Source organism: Polypterus senegalus, chromosome 10 (genome assembly GCF_016835505.1).
Source record: "Polypterus senegalus isolate Bchr_013 chromosome 10, ASM1683550v1, whole genome shotgun sequence".
NCBI classification, from domain to species: Eukaryota; Metazoa; Chordata; class Cladistia; order Polypteriformes; family Polypteridae; genus Polypterus; species Polypterus senegalus.
In genome coordinates, this window is record NC_053163.1 from 158081532 (window position 1) to 158102042 (window position 20511).

The 20511-nt window shown below is 46.8% G+C and overlaps 1 protein-coding gene and 1 non-coding gene across 2 annotated transcripts; both read left to right on the forward strand.

The window, feature by feature from the left end:
* The first annotated feature begins 2975 nt into the window (after positions 1-2975).
* Positions 2976-17026, forward strand: LOC120538287 (thymic stromal cotransporter homolog). Its single transcript, XM_039767749.1, has 4 exons — positions 2976-3960; positions 6932-7015; positions 7157-7313; positions 16124-17026. The coding sequence occupies exons 1-4, from the start codon at positions 2976-2978 to the stop codon at positions 16212-16214; spliced, it is 1317 nt and encodes a 438-aa protein (XP_039623683.1). The 3' UTR covers positions 16215-17026.
* Positions 17027-19652: 2626 nt separating this feature from the next.
* Positions 19653-19725, forward strand: trnaf-gaa. The gene has a single exon. It is a non-coding gene; the product is annotated as a tRNA-Phe (tRNA).
* Positions 19726-20511: the final 786 nt, after the last annotated feature.

The following is a 20511-nucleotide window of genomic DNA, read 5'->3' on the forward strand; positions in this document are numbered from 1 at the left end:
TCTGCTTTATTTTCTTCTCAATCAGCTTGCCCACCAGAAGGACCTTCTTGAAGTACATTAGATATATGCCACTGCAGTATGGGGTGGCATCGTGGGCAGCTCTGCAGCTTTGCCAATCTTGAGTTCACATTCAGCACCTGCTCATTGTCTGTGCAGAGTTTTTGCATCCCCCCCCAAAGACATTGAGGACTTTCCTCCTTTAAATAAATGGCAGTTTACTGGGAAGGGTGGTAGGCAGGAATCCCACCAGGCTGCATCAGGCACAAGGCAGAAAAATGGATGAATGGTTGGAGGAGAGTGTCGATGTGCTGCATTGTTGTGAACTCGGCACACCTGACAATACACTTTCTGGGTGGGATTTTGTTCTGTGGTTTTAGAAGCAATGCTCCTTCCCACCACTAGAGGGGGCCTGTCCTGCCAATCATAAGGACTCCTTCCTCAGCGAGTCTTCTCACATTGGCAGCATGGCAGGCCATAGGCTCTCCCACCTCTAATGGAGGCCTGCTCTGCCAGTTCAAAGGTCTCTTATCCCACTGACTTTTCTCACGGTGGCAGACAGGTGACGGTGTACTGGGTGCCATCATGTGGTGTCGCCCTCTTTCTAGTAGGTACCAGAGGTCATTACCCTTTCCCACAACTCAAGGAGGCCTGTCTTGCCAGTTCTTATCCCACTGACTCCTTTCATGATGGCAGTATGGTGACAGTGTGGTCAGCCTTTTCACTAATGGGAATGAGAAGCAGTTGCTCTTTCCCAACAGCAGTGGGATCCCACTAGAGGTGGGGTGGGTTGGGGGGGCAGTCCTTGCAATACAAAGGAGTCTTATCCCACTGGCTTTTCTTACAAAGGCAGCAGGGTGATGGTGTAGTTGGCCTTCTCTCGTTGTGTTTTTCACCAGTGTGAGCCTGAGCAGTACCCTTCCTCACCACTAGAGGGTGGCAGTCCTGCCATTCCAAAGGACTCATTTGTCACAATGGCAGAGAGGTGACGATGTACTGCTGCAGAACTTTCTAGTGGTGCTGCCTTTTTTTTCTTCTGTTGTTTCACTAGAGGGGGCCTCAAGAAAAACTCATTCCCACCACTAGAGGGGGCCTGACCTGCCAGTTCAAAGGAGTCGAATTCCACTGACTTCTCTCATGATGGCGGCATATGCATAGTGTGGTTGACCTCTCACTAGTGGGACCCCGAGACAGTCCCATTTCCCACCACTAGAGGGGGCCTGTCTTGCAATCATGAGGAATCTTTTCCCACAGATGTTTCTCACAGCGGTGATGGTGTACTGCAACAGGAGCCCCTCAAGCGGTGTTGCCATTTCCTTGTGTTTCTTACTAGTGGGAGCCAAAGGTCATACTCTTTCCCACCACTAGAGGGGCCCTTCATGCATTTCCATTTTCTACCACTAGAGGGGGACCGTCCTGCCAATTCAAAGAAGCCCAATTCCACTGACTTCTCTCATGATGGCAGCATACTGACAGTGTGGTTGTCCTTTGACCACTAGAGGGGGCTGTCCTGCCCCCTGACTTTTCTCTCAGTGGCACAGAGGTGATGGTTTACTGTAGCAAGCCTCCTCTAATTGTGTTGCCCCTTTTCTTGTGTTTTTCACTAGTGACAGCCAGAGGCAGTACTCTGTCCTACCACTAGAGGGGCCTTCATGCATTTCCCATTTCCCACCACTAGAGGGAGCCTGTCCTGCCAATTCATCCATCCATTATCCAACCCACTATATCCTAACTACAGGGTCACGGGGTCTGCTGGAGCCAACACAGGGCACAAGGCAGGAAACAAACCCTGGGCAGGGCGCCAGCCCACCGCAGGGCACACACACACACACACACACACCAAGCACACAGCAGGGACAATTTAGAATCACCAATGCACCTAACGTGCATTTCTTTGGACTGTGGGAGGAAACCGGAGTACCCGCAGAAAACCCACATAGACACAAAGTGAACCCAGGTCTCCTAACTGCGAGGCAGCAGCGCTACCCACTGCGTCACCGTGCCGCCCCCTGCCAATTCAAAAGAGTCCAATTCCACTGACTTCTCTCATGTTTACAGCACGCTGGCGTGGGAACCCGAGGCAGTCCTGTTTCCCACCACTAGAGGGGGCCTGTCTCGCAATCATGAGGAATCTTTTCCCACAGATGTTTCTCACAGCGGTGATGGTGTACTGCCACAGGAGCCCCTCAAGCGGTGTTGCCATTTCCTTGTGTTTCTTACTAGTGGGAGCCAAAGGTCATACTCTTTCCCACCACTAGAGGGGCCCTTCATGCATTTCCATTTTCTACCACTAGAGGGGGCTTGTCCTGCCAATTCAAAGAAGCCCAATTCTACTGACTTCTCTCATGATGGCAGCATACTGACAGTGTGGTTGTCCTTTCACCACTAGAGGGGGCTGTCCTGCCCCCTGACTTTTCTCTCAGTGGCACAGAGGTGATGGTTTACTGTAGCAAGCCCCCTCTATTTGTGTGTTTCACTGGTGAGAGCCATAGGCAGTACCCTGTCCTGCCACTAGAGGGTCTCCTCATGCATTCCCATTTCCCACCACTAGAGGGGGGGGTGGGCTGTCCTGCCAATCCAAAGCATTCTTATCCCACGATCTTCTCCGACAACGTGCAGCGGGTTAGCGGTGTGGTCGGCCCTTTTCTGGCCGTGTTTTTTCAGCTCCGTCAAGCGCCAGGCCTCACCACGTGTTTACCTGAAAGCCGACACCTGGTCTGAGCAGGTCGACTCTCGCAGCACGAAGCTTCCCCTGCCGCTCAACGCCACTGGTATTTTCACTTCTTCTTCTTCTTCTTCTTGTTTCAGTTTGAGGCCCAGGGGTCTGCAGCAGCCGCCTTCCCTTGTCGTTCTGCCTGAGGCTGACTTTCACTTTGTCGTGGAGGGGGCAGCGTGGTGCATCTTCTCAACTTCTGAATGTGGTGCACTGCAGCTCTGCTTTCCGTTGTGCTTGGTGAAGACTTGGGCTCCTCTTCATCATGGGGGGGGTCGTCACCCTGGTGGAGCCGGTGGTGATCCTGAACAGCATTGGCTGCTCCTTTTACGACACGGCGTTGACCATGGTGGTCTACAGCTACTCGAACAGGACAGCTGGTGGCCACAGCAGTGAAGCTCAGGTCCTCTCTGCCCGCTTCTTCCTGGTCTATGACACGCTGACCTGCCTGACCTCTCTGCTGTCCACTGCACTTCTCGGCAGGCTGGCCGACTCCCGAGGTCAGAAGCTTCTGCTGGTGGTTCCACAGGTGGGATCCATCCTAGGGAAGACGTTCCTGCTCCTTCTGCTGCTCCTGCGCCTGCCCCTGTACACGTTGCACGTCGGGGCCGTTGTCCATGGCCTGTGTGGCGGCTCCTCGGCCTACTGGAGTGGCATCGACTCCTTGACTGCTCTCAAGTCGGCCCTGAAAACACGCAGCTTGAGGTTGAACTCAGTAGACTTCTTCTCTGGGGTCGCCGGCATGGTTGGTGGCTTTGTGTCCGGCTACATCTACCAGGTGAAGGCATACGATGGAGAGATGGGCATCACCTCGACACTGGTGGGCCTGCTTGTCATTGGTGCGGCCCTTTTGTATTCGGTCTTCTTCCTCATTTACCCTGCTGCTGGACTCAGTGGAAGCAGCAGCAACAGCGGCAGCGGTGGTCAGCTCGCCCCCTCTGGACCAGCGGAGCCTGACAAGATGGCGGTGGCCCTGCTCTTCCTGTCCATGGTCCTCTTTGTCTTGGGCATGGCCGGGGCAGAGAACGTGCTCAGCCTGTTTGTGCTCAAGCCTCCCTTGAACTGGGATTCGGTGTGGGTGGGCTACGGCCAGGCGGCCACCAACATGATGTACGTCACCAGCTTCCTTGGCGTGCTGCTCCTGTCTCGCCGCATCAGTGACACGGCTCTCATCCTGCTGGGCATCGTGTCCAACTGCACGGGCATGGCCATGATGGCGTTTGCACGGCACAGCTGGCTCTACTTCCTTGGTGAGAACACAATTTTGTTTTACTTGTTGTCGGGTCTTTCGGTGTCACTTTAGACAACCTGCCAAGTGACTAAAGCGTGGCGGAAACTTCCAGTACCCTCAGGTCAGACAGTGGCAGACTGGCATCATGAGACACTCGAGAAAATCATCCTTATTGAACCCTCTTGACCCACTTAGTGGGATGGAAAAGAAATAAATGACGGAGGTAGGATGGTGGGTCATGGAAACAACGTGAGAAAGTCGGTCAAAAATACAGGCAAGCAAAAACTAGACATACAGACATAGAAAGAGATATATAAAGATATAAATAGTAAAGATATAAATAGTAAAGATATATATATACTGTATGTATAAATAGAGACAGGTAAAGATATAAACATATAAATATATATATAAATAGAAGATAGATAAAGATATAAATATATAAATAGTATATATATATATATATAAATAGAGAGATAGATAAAGATATAAATATATAAATAGTATATATATATATATATATATATATAAGTAGAGATAGATCGATATACTGTAGATATATAGATATACAGTATTTATAACCTGCTCAGAAACATTAAAGGCACCCTTTTGAATGAGAGTACAGCATCAAGTCAGTGACACTTGTGGTCTGTTGATCTGCTCAGTGAAGTAGCCGAGGGGCTCATTCATCAGTTTCAGCTGCTTTGGTGCACTAGAGGGGCAACACTGAGACGACCCCCCGAAACAGGAATGAATGGGTTAACAGGAAGGCCACTGACATTTTTCTCTCCTCATCTGCTTTGTCACTCGTTTTGCATTTGGCTACGGTCAGTGTCACTACTGGTGGCATGAGACCATACTTGGACCCTACAGAGCTGGCACAGGTAGTCCAACTTCTCCAGGATGGCAGGCACATCAATACCACGTGGCACTGCCAGAAGGTTTGCTGTCTCCCAGCACAGTCTCAAGGACATGGAGGAGATTCCAGAGACAGACAGGCAGTTCCTCTAGGAGAGCTGGACTTAAAAGAGGAGAGTTTGGGTTCTTCCAGTTTATCAGAATAAGTCTGCGTGCCAACAGTGTAGTGAATGCAATCCCAGTTTGTTTGTCCTTCTCCACTTTAAGCCCCTCTGGAAGACCCCCAAACACAGCTGTTAATGGGTTAGGAGGGATTGTGAGTCCAAGGCCGTCTGAGAGGTAATTAAAAATGTTTGTCCAGAATAATGTTAATTTGGTGCAGGCCCAGAACATGTGACCTAGTGAGGTTGGGGCTTGGTTGCAACGTTCACAGGTTGGCTCTCGTCCTGGAAACATTTTGGAGAGTTTTAGTCGAGACAGATGTGCTCGATATATAATTTGGAGTTGTATAATTGTATGCTTTGCGCATATGGAGCTGCTAGGTGGTCATTTTTATTACTTACTAACAACCTGGCGCGCGCTACGCTGCGCGTTGGATGACCACAGTTGAAGGACTCAATCGTAAGGACCTCTCGTCGGGTGTCTCATTGACACGCTTTTCCTTTCTTTCGCGATCACGGCGTAATCTGTCTTGTCTCTCTGTAGGAGTTTCAGTTGCCTTTCGTTGTGCGGCAGAGACGCGGCGTCGAGCTAATCTGCGTGAATGCCGAGTGTCCGTTTCTTGCGAGCGACTGTCACGCCTTTGCCTCTTTGCTTGGTGATCACGCTGTGATGTGTCGTCTCTCGCAGCAGCAGGTTTAGTTGCGTTTCGTTTCGGCATTGTTCCGTAAGGTCTCCTCCGTACAGTGCACATGGATAGCTGAAGACGGAAAGGCATAGTGAAAGACACGAATTGGTGATCAGGTGAACCATCCGACTCAGACGTGGGGCTCGAAATACTCAAGTGCACGTTATTTATAATTAAATTTTTTTTTATGAACTTCCCCAAAAGAGTTGATCCCTGTAAATAGTTAATAGTATATGAACAATATAATCTGTTGTAGTACGGGCGTTAATTAGCGTAGCCTGCATACACCACGCGTTTGGCTCTAACGCCAGAAGCGCGGTGGACGCTGTAAGGGTAGGCTGTGGTTTCTGTTTCTTTCGTGATTTTTTTATTTCATTTTATTGATTATTTAATAGGCAGAGGGGAGAAGACGTTAATGTGACGCTCTGTCTATTTCTTTACTTTTGTTTTGAAAAGATTTTTGGGAACGGGAAGAATAAAAGAAAAGGGGAAAGAACGGAGGGGGGTAAGCAGGAATTCTGAGAGGGGACGGACTGGGGCGGCTATACAGCCAAAAGGAACGCGGACACGGACACCGCGCTGGGCTTTTATTATATAGATGACGAGAAGCCCACCGGTAAGCCGTACATGGAGATGCCAGCCCTGTTTGAGATTCCTCAGCTCTGGTGGCTCGGATTCTCTGCCGTCAGCCTCATCTTTCTTTCGTTTTTAAAGCTCTCCCTCAAAGTCACGCTTGGGCGACGAGACGCTTCTCTCTTTTGTTTCTGCACTCGTTTGTAGCGATTGGACGAGGACGCCGAGACCAGGTGATAATTCTTGTTTCCATCCTGGTGTGCCTCAGTGCTTCAGCTCTTGTGCCCAGTTGTTGTCTGAGTGATGTTGTTCTCTCAGGGTCTGTCTGGGTTTCCCACCCTCATCCTAAGAGGGTGGCAGGAGGATGTTTTTCAGGTTTGTACCTGCCCTGAAATGAATTTTATATTAGCGCCGACTGACTGACCGTAGACAAATTAAGATTCCTGAAATCCTGCCTCCTACAGAATCAAACCCGTCTTCCCAGTCAGAGCTGAGGCCCCCCGCATACACGAGTGACTACCCTCCACTTCCACCTAAACTGGCGATTAAGAATGTATTCACAAGACAGGATGAGGACCCAGCATGGCTAAAGCGTTGGGTGACCCCTCGTGTGGCCTGCAGAGGACGCAGACTCACAAGGGACCACCTTTACTTTTTTAAAGAGTGCATAAGCAGCATGTCTGACCAAAAATGTCTGGGCTTCTGTTCACAGCACGAGGGGTCATGATGTTCGCCTGCGTCCCTATGCCCACCATCCGGTCGCAGCTTTCCAAGCTTCTTCACACTCACACTTATGGTAAGCACCTGCTGAGTGTTTCATGAGGCAAGCAGGGAGTGGAGGGGCGCAGCTCCTAAAATGCTCCCGTTGGTGGAGACGTCCTTATTCTCCAGAACAAGGGGGCCACACAGAGCAACTCTAACACTCTCTCCTTCACAGGGCGTGCGTTTGGTGGTCTTCAGTCCTGTCTGGCAGTGACCAGCCTGCTGTCCACACTGCTGTTCGCCAACGTGTACCCTCTGACACTCCAGTGCTTCAGCGGCTCCTGTTTCCTGCTGTCGGCCATCATCAGCTACCTCAGCGCCATTCCAGTGCTGTAAGTCTGTTATACTGGATTGTGGATTACTTGTGTTCTGTTCTGCGTATTGTATTGTATTGTATTGTATTGTATTGACCCCCCATTTCTCTTTGCCACCCACTGCACGCCCAACCTACCTGGAAAGGGGTCTCTCTTTGAACTGCCTTTCCCGAGATTTCTTCCATTTTTTCCCTTTGTTTGGGGAGTTTTTTCCTTGTGTTCTTAGAGAGTCCAGTCTGGGGGGCTGTCAAGAGGCAGGGTCTGTTAAAGCCTATTGTGCCACTTCTTTTGGGCTATACAAAAGTAAATTGTATTGTATTGTACTGACTGGTGCCAGCGTTGACCTGCTAAGATTAGAGCTCTCTTAAAGATTTTTCCTTCCTCTAAGAGGTTTTTCTTACATTTTTGAATCACAAGGATTTTTAAAATATTATTTTCTTAGTTTTAATACTTCATCCAAAAGTGACTTTTTTTTTATCTGTTACCTACCCCATATATATATTTTGTGGTGATGGCCGGGTTAAAGATTGAACCTCATGATTTCATGAAGGATGATAGAACAGTCGTCTATGGAGACCACCATCAATCAATACAAAATGCTCTGCTGTGTTAGCGTCCTAAGGTGGCCCAGTATCCCCCTCTCAAGACCGGAGCAGAATGTCCCAAATTGTAGGTTTCCTCTTATGGCAGGCAGTGTGGCGTAGTGATTAAGCCTTCTGACTTCAAACCCTGAGGTTAGGGGGGTCTTTACTGGTTCAGATCTCGCTGCTGACGACGTCTGTGACCACGAGCAAGTCACTTCACCTACCTGTGCTTCAACTTGAAAATCAAAAGAAATGGAACCAAATGTCGTAAGTTGTCTTGTTGAAAGGCATCAGCCTAGGGTCGGCAGATTAGAAAATTAGAAATACTGTACGGGACTGTGACGATGTGGGTTCTGGCTCCACGCTCCCATGGCTGTTTGGGAATCCTTGAACCCAACACCGTCGATAATGAAACCGAGTGAGCCAGTCAGTGAAGGCAAATAATTGAGCATCTGAGCAAGGGGATGGTTGAAAATGAAACAGTGCTTTTATTAAAAGAAACAATCAAAACAAAAACAGTGTTCCATGTAAAGTGCAGTTCATTCAATAAATAATCCAATAAAAGAACGTGGAGGTTAAAATCAACAAATAGAAAAAACACAATCCTTAAAAACCAGAGGTTAAAATCTTCTTTAGGAAGCAGTTCTTAAAACAACAAGTCTGGTGCTTCTTTTCTGGTAGCGTCTCACCTGCTTATCCCGTTTAGGCTTAGCAGCAGGCAAGACGCTCTCTGCAGCTGCCCTCCTCTACGCACTCGAGACTGGAGACCTCACGATCCCTGGCTTCGGTATGGTACTCATCCCAGTCCCCGAGACTTAGTTTCCACCAATGGCCAGGACGCACACATTGGGGACTCCACCACCAAGTCTCCCGACTTCCGCTGCCTTTCCGCGGCCTTCTGCGGCTCGTCGCCTTCCCCTGGTCACTCCCGCTACCTGGTCGCTCAGCGGGAGCAACATCCACTCAAACACCCGGGTGACGGCCTTTGTACCCAGCTTCCTCACAGCTGCCCTCGATCGCGCAATCGCGCGCTCTCCACACACACGCACCGCCTGCTTCCTTGCTCCCTGTAACCTCCGTCTTCTTTTCTTTCTCGTTCTTTTTCTCATCTTTCCATTTTTTTTACCCCACAACCGACTCGCGCTTTTTAAAATGACGAGGGCCACAGCAGCTGCAGCATTAGCCACGGGACAATCACGAATGTGGGCAGTTCCTCACCTGTGCACTCGGTGAGAAACGCCCACACCCTACGGATCGTCCCACGGCTCGCTATGGCCCAACGTCCCCTCGCTAAGCCGCGAGTGCGTCGATTATTTATTTAAAATGAATGGCCTTTGCTCAACGAGCTGTGGACCCGTAACACCACAGGGACACTCTTAAAATCTCTCTCTATATTACTAATGACCCTGTTATGTTGCAATGCTGACAGAGAGCTGCACAGCGGCGCGGCTGGAGAGCAAAACGGTAAGAGAGTCGCCGTCCTCGGCCAACCAGAGCAACTGAACGAGTTCCAAACAGGCAGCAAACACGAGTTTCCTCGTTACATTTGGGTTATTATCATTCAAGAGAATCTCAGAAAAGAAAGTATAATTACTTATAAAGTTACAACTAAGTAGCGTAAGAAGGTAGTAAAAATATATTTGTATTACGAAATTTGAAAATGAATTAAATGCGGGACATTTGGGTGTCCCTGGAAGGTCAATATGGGACAGAATGATCAAATATGGGACATGTCCCGTATATAAGGGACGTCTGGCCACCCTGCGTTAGCCCGATAAATAAATGTGTGCCTTACCAGCCTGCTCACTGTCTGGGTTGATTGCAATTGTAGTTTAATATTTCCTTTTCATTGTCACCACCAGCGGGTATGGTAGCACCCAAATCCTCCAAGGGGAATTCGACTTCAGTATACCAGCGAAACATCTGACAAGAAGATCTAAAAAAACGGAAGCAGCACACTTTGTGAACATCATAGACTTTGGGTCATTCTCAAAACTTTTGGCCATGACGGTAGTATGTTGATTCTTCTCTTGCTCGACGTGGTCCAGCACGGCCCTTGGATGGAATGGTAGAGACAGCAGCATGGCGGCTCTGTTAAGGCTCAGTTTATCCAATCCTGATGGTCCTTGACACGCCTGTTACAATAGTCCTGATTGGGTATGACACCATCTCCCTCTCAAACACGACTCGACCTCAATTGGCCTTTCAACTTTGCCACCTGTATTCCCTCTGGAACAGGAAGGAGGGCTTATGTTTCTAAAAATCGCCCTCCTTCCGGATGCACGTACAACTAAATCCACACATCTGATGTCACAGACAGATTATCAAAGCGGCAACGTAAGAAGGAACACAGGTGTCGTAATACATTGAAGAAAGAAGGAAATCTTCTCCTTAACTAGGCCTTCTCTGAGTCAGGAATCTGGCAGGAGGAAGCGTGTCCATTGTGTCTTTTATTTCTCTTCAGCAAATGCCAAAGAGGGAGCTTTCATCACAGTAGTCTGTTAGCGAATGGTCAAAGAAGTGAAGGCCGAGGTCCATTTTATACACAAGTGAATTAACATAACAGAGCTCATTAATGCATACCCCGAATCACGTATCAAAATAAAAGTCTGTTCTGTTACACTCTTGTTCTTCTCGATCTTTAGGTTCAGCCGTTACTGTTGAAGTCTCTATGTTTGTGACAACTGTCCAGTCTTGTTGTTCACATGTCATCTGCTGATCCCTCAGTCATCTCCTGGTACATTTTATGTGTTATGTCAGCCTTCCTCCTACTATATCCTTGTCTTCAATTTACTTCACCATTTCAGTAGACCTCTTCATGACATTTCTAAACCAAATGCTTACATATTTCAATGTGCACTGCAAACCAGGACGCTTAACCACTGTCTCCTCCAAATGATTCTCTCGCACAGATTAGAGCCAAGCAGCGTTGTGCAGTCGTTTACGGGCAAATCGATGCAGAGCCTTCAGTCCGCCAACACAAACTGCACGTCACACAGCAGCCCTTAGCAAAAGTTCTTATCTGGCTTAACAGGGTCATAAATGTGACCAAGCAAAAAACTGGCTTCACCAGCTTCCCCTTAAATATTAAAATAAAAGCGTGGCTCAGACTTATTTGATAAAGACAGTTTTCCATCCATCCATTTTCCAACCCGCTGAATCCAAACACAGGGTCATGGGGGTCTGCGGGAGCCAATCCCAGCCAACACAGGGCACAAGTAAGGAGCCAATCCTGGGCAGGGTCTCCAACCCACCGCAGAAAGACAGTTTTACAAAGTAATAATTACCATATAAGACCACCAGGGGGCGCTCCAGCTCCCCAAACACTTGACACACACATATAAGCTGACACAAGTCTGCACGTTCAGTCACACAATAGTAACGCGCAGCACTTTGTCTTCTTCCTTTCTCTCTCTCTCTCTTTCAGCCTCCGCCTCTACTGCTCCTCACCGTAAGCTTCATCCTCCTCTTCCTCCTCCTCCTCCTCTTCTTCCTGACTCTGGCTTCTCGAGTTGTGGCAGGCACTTCCAGGTGAGGTGAGAGCCTGACAAAATAAGGCTCCCACGGCGGCACCCACCGAGCCCAAGAGGGCCAAGTCAAAGAACTCCATTTCCCATGATGCCCTGTAGGAATCCCTGGCAAAGCTGCAACCTGTGGGGGCTGCCATCTTGGGGTTTGGGGAACACAATGCCCAATGCATGCTGTCTTCCCCTGTCCTTCAAGGTTGAGGAGCCCAGTTGTCCCTATCAGTAGATGTTACCAATTTTAACTTCCACTACACAAAAACATCCATGAAAGAAATGTCACGTTACTCGTGTCACCTAACCCGTGTGTGAAGTCAGTCAGTCTTAAGCTCCAAATGTCCCAAACATATGCGTTTCAACTAAAACTTTGATAAGCAATTTCCAGAAAAAGCTGTCATGAATGAAAATGGAGGACATATGAATTGTAGACCTGCCCGCCATCGTCACATTAATCTTCATCATCACAACTGGAGAGCCTCAGGATTATTTATCCGCTGTCTGTGAAACTACACGGGCGAGCTGACGACCTTTTGCTTGTTGAAACATCTCAGGTATGGACAACTGGTGACGTTTTCACTCGCTTTATTTTAACTTTGGATCTTGAGTTGTACTCGAGTCTCAATGCACTTTGCACTGTCGTTATCACTTCAAACGCAGTGTTAGCCAATGAATAAGCTGCGACTTGACTGAACTTGTGACCAATGAATGAGGCGGGGAGGCGGGTCTTCAGTCCAAATGCTCATTTGCGTCTGAGTGTCATCCATTTTCCTTAACTAGAAACAATTTATTTAATAATAGTAATAATAATAATAATATACATGCTCAAAAAAATTAAAGGAACATTTTTGAATCCGAGGTATCGCATCAAGTCAGTGACACTTGTGGGCTGTTGATCTGCTCAGTGAAGTAGCAGAGGGGCTCATTCATCAGTTTCAGCTGCTTTGGTGAACTTGAGGGGCAACACTGAGACGACCCCCCAAAACAGGAATGAATGGGTTAACAGGTCGAGGAGCCCACTGACATTTTTCACTACTCGTCTTTTTTTGTCACTCGTTTTTCATTTGGCTATGGTCAGTGTCACAACTGGTGGCATGAGGCCATACCTGGACCCTACAGAGGTGGCACAGGTAGTCCAACTTCTCCAGGATGGTTGGCACATCAATACCACGTGGCACTGCCAGAAGGTTTGCTGTCTCCCAGCACAGTCTCAAGGTCATGGAGGAGATTCCAGGAGACAGACAGGCAGTTCCTCTAGGAGAGCTGGACAGGGCCACTCGTAGAAGGGCCTTAACCCATCAGCAGGACCCACTGCTATCTGCTCCTTTGGACGAGGAGGACCAGGATGAGCACTGGCAGAGCCTACAAAATGACCTCCAGCAGGCAGGCCACTGGTGTGAATGTCTCTGACCAAACAATTAGAAACAGACTTCATGAGGGGGGCCTGAGGGCCCAACGTTCTCTAGTGGGCACCGTGGAGCTTGATTGGCATTTGCCATAGAATACCAGAATTGGTGCACTGTGCTTTTCACATATGAGAGTACATTAGACAGACGTGAAGGGGTCTGAAGAAGCCGTGGAGAACGTTATGCTGCCTGTAACATCGTTCAGAATGACCAGTGTGGTGGTGGGTCAGTGATGGTCAGTCTGGGGAGGCATATCCATGGAGGGACACACAGACCTCTGCAGGCTAGACAACGGTTGGCACCTTGACTGCCATTAGGTAACAGGATGAAATCCTTGGACCCATCGTCAGACTCTATGCTGGTTCCTCCTGGTGCACGACAATGCCCGGCCTCATGTGGCGAGAGGATGAAGGAATTGATACCATTGACTGCAGTAAAAGTTTACAGAAGGACTTGGATAGCAGACAGGCTTGGGCAGATTTGTGGCAGATGAAGTTTAATGTCAGTAAATGTAAAGAATTACACATAGGAAGTAAAAATGTGAGGTTTGAATACACAATGGGCGGTCGGAAAATCGAGAGTCCACCTTATGAGAAGGATTTAGGAGTCACAGTGGACTATAAGCTATCAACTGCAAGACAGTGGTGAGAAGCCATTAAGAATTTAACCTCACTTTACTTTTTAATAACTTAGTCTTTGTTTTTCACAATCGTAGATACCGTCGTTCTCGGCATACGGTATGCAGCAGCCAAGTCCCGGATACGCACGCCACCTTCATACTTTTCAACAATCAATTTAAATGTACGCAAAAAAACACAAAATGACATGATAATCCACACAGAGTTATAGCGCGGGTTGTTCACTGAATGCTAGCAAGTGGCGTACGGACGCTCGTGGGCAGTCGTGGCTTTGTCTCGAGAGAGGTGAACAAGGGTGGCGCGCGGTGTTCGAGCACACGGAGAGTCGTATTGCTAACAGGACGCACACCAAAGGTACCACTGTGTGTATATACTGAGTATCAGAGATGGGGAGTAACGAGTTACATTTACGTGACTAACTTTTTAAACAAATTGTACTTCCGAGAGTAGTTTTACTGCACCATACTTTTTAATTTTACTTGAATAAAAGAAGAACCGCTACTCTTACTCCGCTATTCCGACACTCGACTCGTTACTTTTTTTTCATTAGATGAAGTCTGACAGCCAATTTTCAATCTGCTCTGTGTAGCGTATTCTGTCAAGCTGCGCACACGCCTTCCATTGCGTCTCCAGCTCTGACGCGAGGTTTTCGATGTTCCCCAAATCAAGGCGCTGCAGCTTTGAGGACAGATGTTGCATTTTACGTTTGAAAGCATTAACTGAGCTAATCATACTGACCAGATTGGTTTTCTCTTTTCCTTGCAGCTGTAAATTAAGCTCATTCAACATGTTGGTCAGATTGGGAAAAAAAAAAGCCAAGTCTAGCAGCCATTGATCGTTATTAAGTTGCTTGTATTCTGCATGTTTAATGACAAAGAGAAACTCCTTTTTCTACCGGCCAGGGGTCTTGGAATCTCAGCAGGAATTTCTCCCAAAGCCATCTGTCTCAACGAGGGCCTCTTTTATCATCTCTCCATCTTGGAAGGACTTCTTATGCTTAATGATCGAGTGACTCACCCAGAACGATGCTTCGGTGCGTCTGCCTTTGCTTTTGAATTCAGCCGAGTGAAAAATGACGGCTGTCCGACTAACTGTGATTTTAGTTCCCTCTCCTTTCTCTTTCTTTTTGGAAGGAAGTCAGTTTCGTAGTTTTTATGAACCGTTCCAAAGTGCCTTTCCACATTCTCCTTCTTTGGAATAGCAGTGATAGATTGACAGATCAGACAAACGCACTTCGATTGTGACATTGTGAGAGAAAAAAATCCTCTTCCAATTCCTCATCCAGCCCATAAACAACACATTATTTTTTAAATCCCTTCTTTAGTCGATATAAATTGGAAGGCTAACTAGATCACAGCCGGAGTTTTGCAGTAGCTCGCGCGTTTGATCGTGTGTACGGGATGACCAGTGTGTTAGAAGAGAAGAGATCTCCGACTGGCCGCCCTGTGTGTCACTCAAGTGGCAAATGCCATAGGGAGGATACATGATGGACTAACACCCATCCATTCATTACCCAACCCGCTATATCCTAACTACAGGGTCACAGGGATCTTCTGGAGCCAACACAGAGCGCACGGCAGGAAACAAATTCCCTGCAGGGCGCCAGCCCACCACAGGGCACAACACACACACACGCCAAGCACACCCACTAGGGGCAATTTAGGATCGCCAATCCACCTAACCTGCATGTCTTTGGACTGTGGGAGGAAACCCACGTAGACACGGGGAGAACATGCAAACTCCACGCAGGGAGGACCCGGGAAGCAAACCTAACTGCGAGGCAGCAGCGTTACCCATTAACATTTAAACTAACATTAAAAAAAAAAAATGCACTCCCTTTCTGATCTACCGGTCGATCGCGATTCACGTATTGGGCACCCCTGCCATAGAACATCTGCGGGGAGACCTGAAGATGGCAGCTCACTGGCTCTTCCTATCCAGTCTAATGGAGCAAAGAATGAGGTCAGTAGCCCACCCAAATCCAGGGGCGCAAAGCTTGTAGAGACTGACACCTGGAAGACCTGCAGCTGGAATGGTTGCCAAAGGGGCTTCCACAAAATGGCGAATTAAGGGTCCGAGTATTTATGTGAATTGAGAGAGTTCAGTTTTTGATCAATTAATAAATTTGCAAGTCTTTCTGAAAACGTGCTTTCACTTTGCCATTATGGTTAATTGATCCATTTCAAATTAAATCTACAACACGGTAAAGTGCACTGGAAGTGAAGGAGTCCACTGCTTGAGTCCAACTCTTTGTGTCTTTGTCTCAAACATTATGGAGGGAACTGAATGTTTGCAATATTTCAAAAATTCACATAATCTACTGTATAAGAAAATGCTACTCTGTGTATGTGTGTGTGTGTGTCTAGTCCTTCTGAAAAATCTGATTGGTCAGTTTGGTGTTAGGGACTCACTGGAAGGGACGATGACACAATACTTTAGGGGTGGGATGTCCAATTCCAACACTTTTCTTGACATGTGAAGCTGGAACTTTTCCATCATAATTTCTTACTGTTATGTGTGTTAAGCTTACTGGCTTTCTCTTCCACTCATTCTGTGGCCAGGCCCTGTAAGGAGCCATAAACTGAAAGCCTGTCCCATCCCATCCTTCTTCCTCTGCGTTGTGTGTGTCTTCAGGATTCTTCCGTGTAAAGCACAAGCTCTGTGTCTTCTCTTCTGCAGGTACCTAAACTGCAGACGTGCTGAGCCCCGCTACATGAGGATCTCTGGCAGGGACAATCCAGAGGGGCCTGCTGGTGCAGAAACATCCTGAGGACCCCTTGAGTGAGTATGGACTGGCAACAGATGGGCCTGAGGCTTTGTACCCAACTGAAAGGGTGACTGATAAGAGAGATGGGAAAGGCGCCATCAAAAGTAGCCATTTGTCCTCTGTAACCTGTCCTTTCATCAACCCAAGGAGCTGTAGACTATTAACATCTGTCCATTAATCCACCCATCCACTACAGAGTTCTGGAGAGCCTGTCACTCCTGCAGCTGTCATGCCAGTCTTTGGGAGGGCACTGAATGTACATGGGAAGCAGACAATGACTGACTGGGGAGCCTTTAGCAGCATCTCCATCAAGTTTGCCCATCTGGACTCCTAAGACAGCACATTGTCCTTCATTAAGCACCTTCAGGAGACATGAGGAGCGTTGGCGCCCCCTGGTGCTGCACTAAGGTGTAGACTTCAGCCTTTTCAGTGTTTCTCCCATGTCACAGTCCTGCTTGAAACGGATTCTTGTCCCAGGTGGTCTTCGGGTCTCTGGAAGGCAGAAGCAGGATTTTGTCTGTTGTTCCTTTTCTTTCTCACATGCTGACCAGCGGCTATGGTGGGCTGTGTAGGCTCGGCCTTGTGAGCTCGAGAGCTGATGTTGGTGTTCTTCATGGCACCTTCTCTTGATGGCCAATTTTCTTAATGGAGCAGCATCTCCCATACATTATTTTAATTTTAGGCCTGGGGGGGGTTCTGGGAGGTCTGGACCCCCCAATTAACCCCATGGACCTCCTAAGCAACTGAAACTGAAAACATAGATAGAAAGATAGATATGAAAGGCACTATATGATAGATAGATAGATAGATAGATATGAAAGGCACTATATAATAGATAGATGGATAGATGGATAGATAGATATGAAAGACACTATATGATCGATAGATAGATAGATATGAAAGGCACTATATGAACGATACATAGATAGATATGAAAGGCACTATATAATAGATAGATAGATATGAAAGGCACTATATGATCGATAGATAGATAGATATGAAATGCACTATATGATCGATAGATAGATAAATATGAAAGGCACTATATGATCGATAGATATTTATTGTCATTGCCACTTTTACAAATGAACAGTGAAATTGAAGGTGGGCCGGTGTTAGGGTGTTACAAATCTAAAAGTGAAGATGTCCAAGAAAGACTGAGATAAATGACAAAGAGCTCAGCTGATGGCTAAAATAAGGGGGGGGTGTGGCACTGAGTATTGTATGAGTTCAGCAAACAAAGAAAAGGTGGCAGCATTAGGCAGAACGCAGGGCACATCTGACTCCTTACATTTATTGACTCGTCTGCTTCCACACTTGATTTCAAGTCTACTCTCCTACTTGAGACACGTGTGCTAAACTGGACGGCTGGACGGGCCTGCATGTGGCTGTCATGTGAGAGCAGCTTCCTATGATTGGGAATTCATTGTGAAGTGATGAGGGCCCACAAAATGACAAATGAGTTTAGGGCTTAGTCTGGCATCATTGGACCCAAGACAGGAACCAACCCTGGACACGGTGCCAGTCCATCACAGGGCCAATTCAGATTTCATGATCAACCAAACCTACAAACCTGTGGGACGACAGCAAAACACCAAGAGCAACTCATACAGACACGGGACAACATGGATAGTCCAGGGGGATTGTGACCGGGTGGGAGGTTTATACCCAGGAGGCAGTGGCACCACTCGCCACCATGCCACCCATTACAACACCTTCACCAGTATGGAAAACAAAAAAAGTCCAGTGTGGGATATAAACATAATTATAATCTAGAGATATATAGGTAGAAGTGAAAATCACCATATGATAAATTAGATCGCTAAATAGATATGGAAGGCACTATATAATAGATATAAATAGATAAAAAGAAAAAAGGAATGAAGAAAGGCACTCTGTGACATGATAGAAATTGTATAGACTAAGTAGAGACAAAGAAAAGAACTACACATTATTTAACTGTGAAAGGCACTATATTATAGATTAAATAGATACCAAGAAAGGCACAATGCAATAGTGAGCTCACAGAAAGGCACTCTGTAATAAATAGAATATAAAGGTAAAGTATAACTGAACAAAAGAAAGGCACTCTTTAATAGGCAGATACAAAGAAAGGTGCCATACAATAGTTAGTGATACAAAACTTAACTATTAAAAGGCACTCCATAATAAATACAATTAAACAAAGGAAGGCACAATGCAATAGAATGAAAGGATAAAAGAAAGGCGCTATAAAGTAGTTAGATATGAAAGGCACTTAATAACAGGTAGATTGAAAGGATGTATCTGTAATAGACAGAAATGAAGGCCCTTTATGAGATCATCATATCTTCTCACATCACTGCCATATCCAGGTAAGAGCAGCGTCATCAGCATCCTTAAGATCTTCATCGGTACATATAGGGCCTCGGGAACATTCATGGAGAATGTGGTCCATTGTTTGGGTGGGCTCACCACAGGGACATTCAGTGCTTGTTGTGAGGTGCCCTCTAAATAGATTGGCTCTTGTTTTGCCCACCTTTGCCCTCGCTCAGTTAAGCGCAACTCAGTCTTTCCTAGAGAGGGATGTTCCATTGGGTAGATGCTCTTGAGGTGTATATATATCTACAGTATCTATCTATCTATATTGTAGATAGATGTGAAAGGCACTATATGATTAGATAGATAGATAGATAGATAGATAGATAGATAGATAGATAGATAGTGCCTTTCACATCTATGTAGATAAGGAAGACACTCTTTATAGATTTACATTATACGCTGTTACCACCTGAGGGCGCCATAAAGCAGCTAACGGGCTTCTCACCGATCTGACGTTGTTCCCTATAAATGCACCTCATTTGTTTTCGGGCGGTTCCTCACTCTGCGCTCAGGTCAAACTTAGTTTTATCCATCCATCCATTATCGAACCCGCCGAATCCGAATAGGGTCACGGGGGTCTGCTGGAGCCAATCCCAGCCAACACAGGGCACAAGGCAGGAAACAATCCTGGGCAGGGTGCCAACCCACCGCAGAAACTTAGTTTTATTGACTCTGCAATTCAGTTTACTTACGGTATCGAACACGGAGGTCAAGGGAAAGAACGCCTTTTGCAGGCTGTAAATTATCAGCAGTTTTAGGCCACAGATTGTTGCCCAAATCGCCTATTTTGATTCAATTTAAATCCGCCTTGATCGATTCTGGGTTCGAAACCAAAGCGTGAAAATTCTTTATTAGAAAAGTGAGGAAATAAAACATGTTAGAAACGACTCCTTCGAAGCATACGTTTTGTTGTATTATCGGTGGAATTGTACTTTTTTGTGTTTTATAAATAAATTAATCATCTATTGTCTATTATTAATTGTCTGATTATCTTTGTAAACAGTAAAACTCCACCACATTTCCACTTGTCATTTGTCCTGTTTGTGTCTCTTGTATTTGACCTCGGTAGTGGACGAATGCGCCGAAATAGCTCAGTTGGGAGAGCGTTAGACTGAAGATCTAAAGGTCCCTGGTTCGATCCCGGGTTTCGGCAAGTGTTTTACCCAAACCGCTATGAAATTTAACAAAGAACAACAAAAAGGGTCGGATGAAAAACAAAACTTCACATTTATCAGACGAGATGTTGAAGTGGAGAGCGCTACATGTGACGCACTTCTACGAACGGACGTCTCGCGCTCGATCAGATTCAGACAGACGGCCGTTGTTCAGAGCTCCGTATGCGCGTTTTCAGGTCAAAGTCCATCACCGACTCACTCTGTTAGCTTCTCTATATGAAAACAAAACTGTAAGGGTCGGTAGGAGGCGCTCTTTTTTCTCCGTCGGAGAGCGTCTGTTAATTTCAACTCAGTTTATTTGTGTTTAGCGCTTTTTCCTGAGCGCAGGCTTCGAGCGCAGTGACAGCTTCAACGGGGAATGTAATTAAAACAAAAATAAAAAATGTCTGATTACATAAAGACACACGGGAAGGCAAACTGCTTTACATAAATGGAGCCCGGCGATTTCCGCTTAAGGCGATGGACTTCAAGCCCTGAAGGTTGTGACTTCACATCCCGGTTTTATCCCTGTGGGACACCGAGCAAGTCACTTCACCTGCCTTGAAAAAGAAGAAAAATAATTGTAACCAATTAAATCTTAAATGTTAAAATGCTAGGACATAAAATTAATAATAACAATCAGGGGGCGTGTCTGTGGGCGGGGTTGTTCTTGGCCGGGATCTCCGGCGCTTCTCTTCACTGTCTTTCTGGTTCTGTTCTGCTAATGAACACTAGATGGCAGCATCTCTAAAGAACTCAAGGTTGTGGTTATTTTCATTCACTGA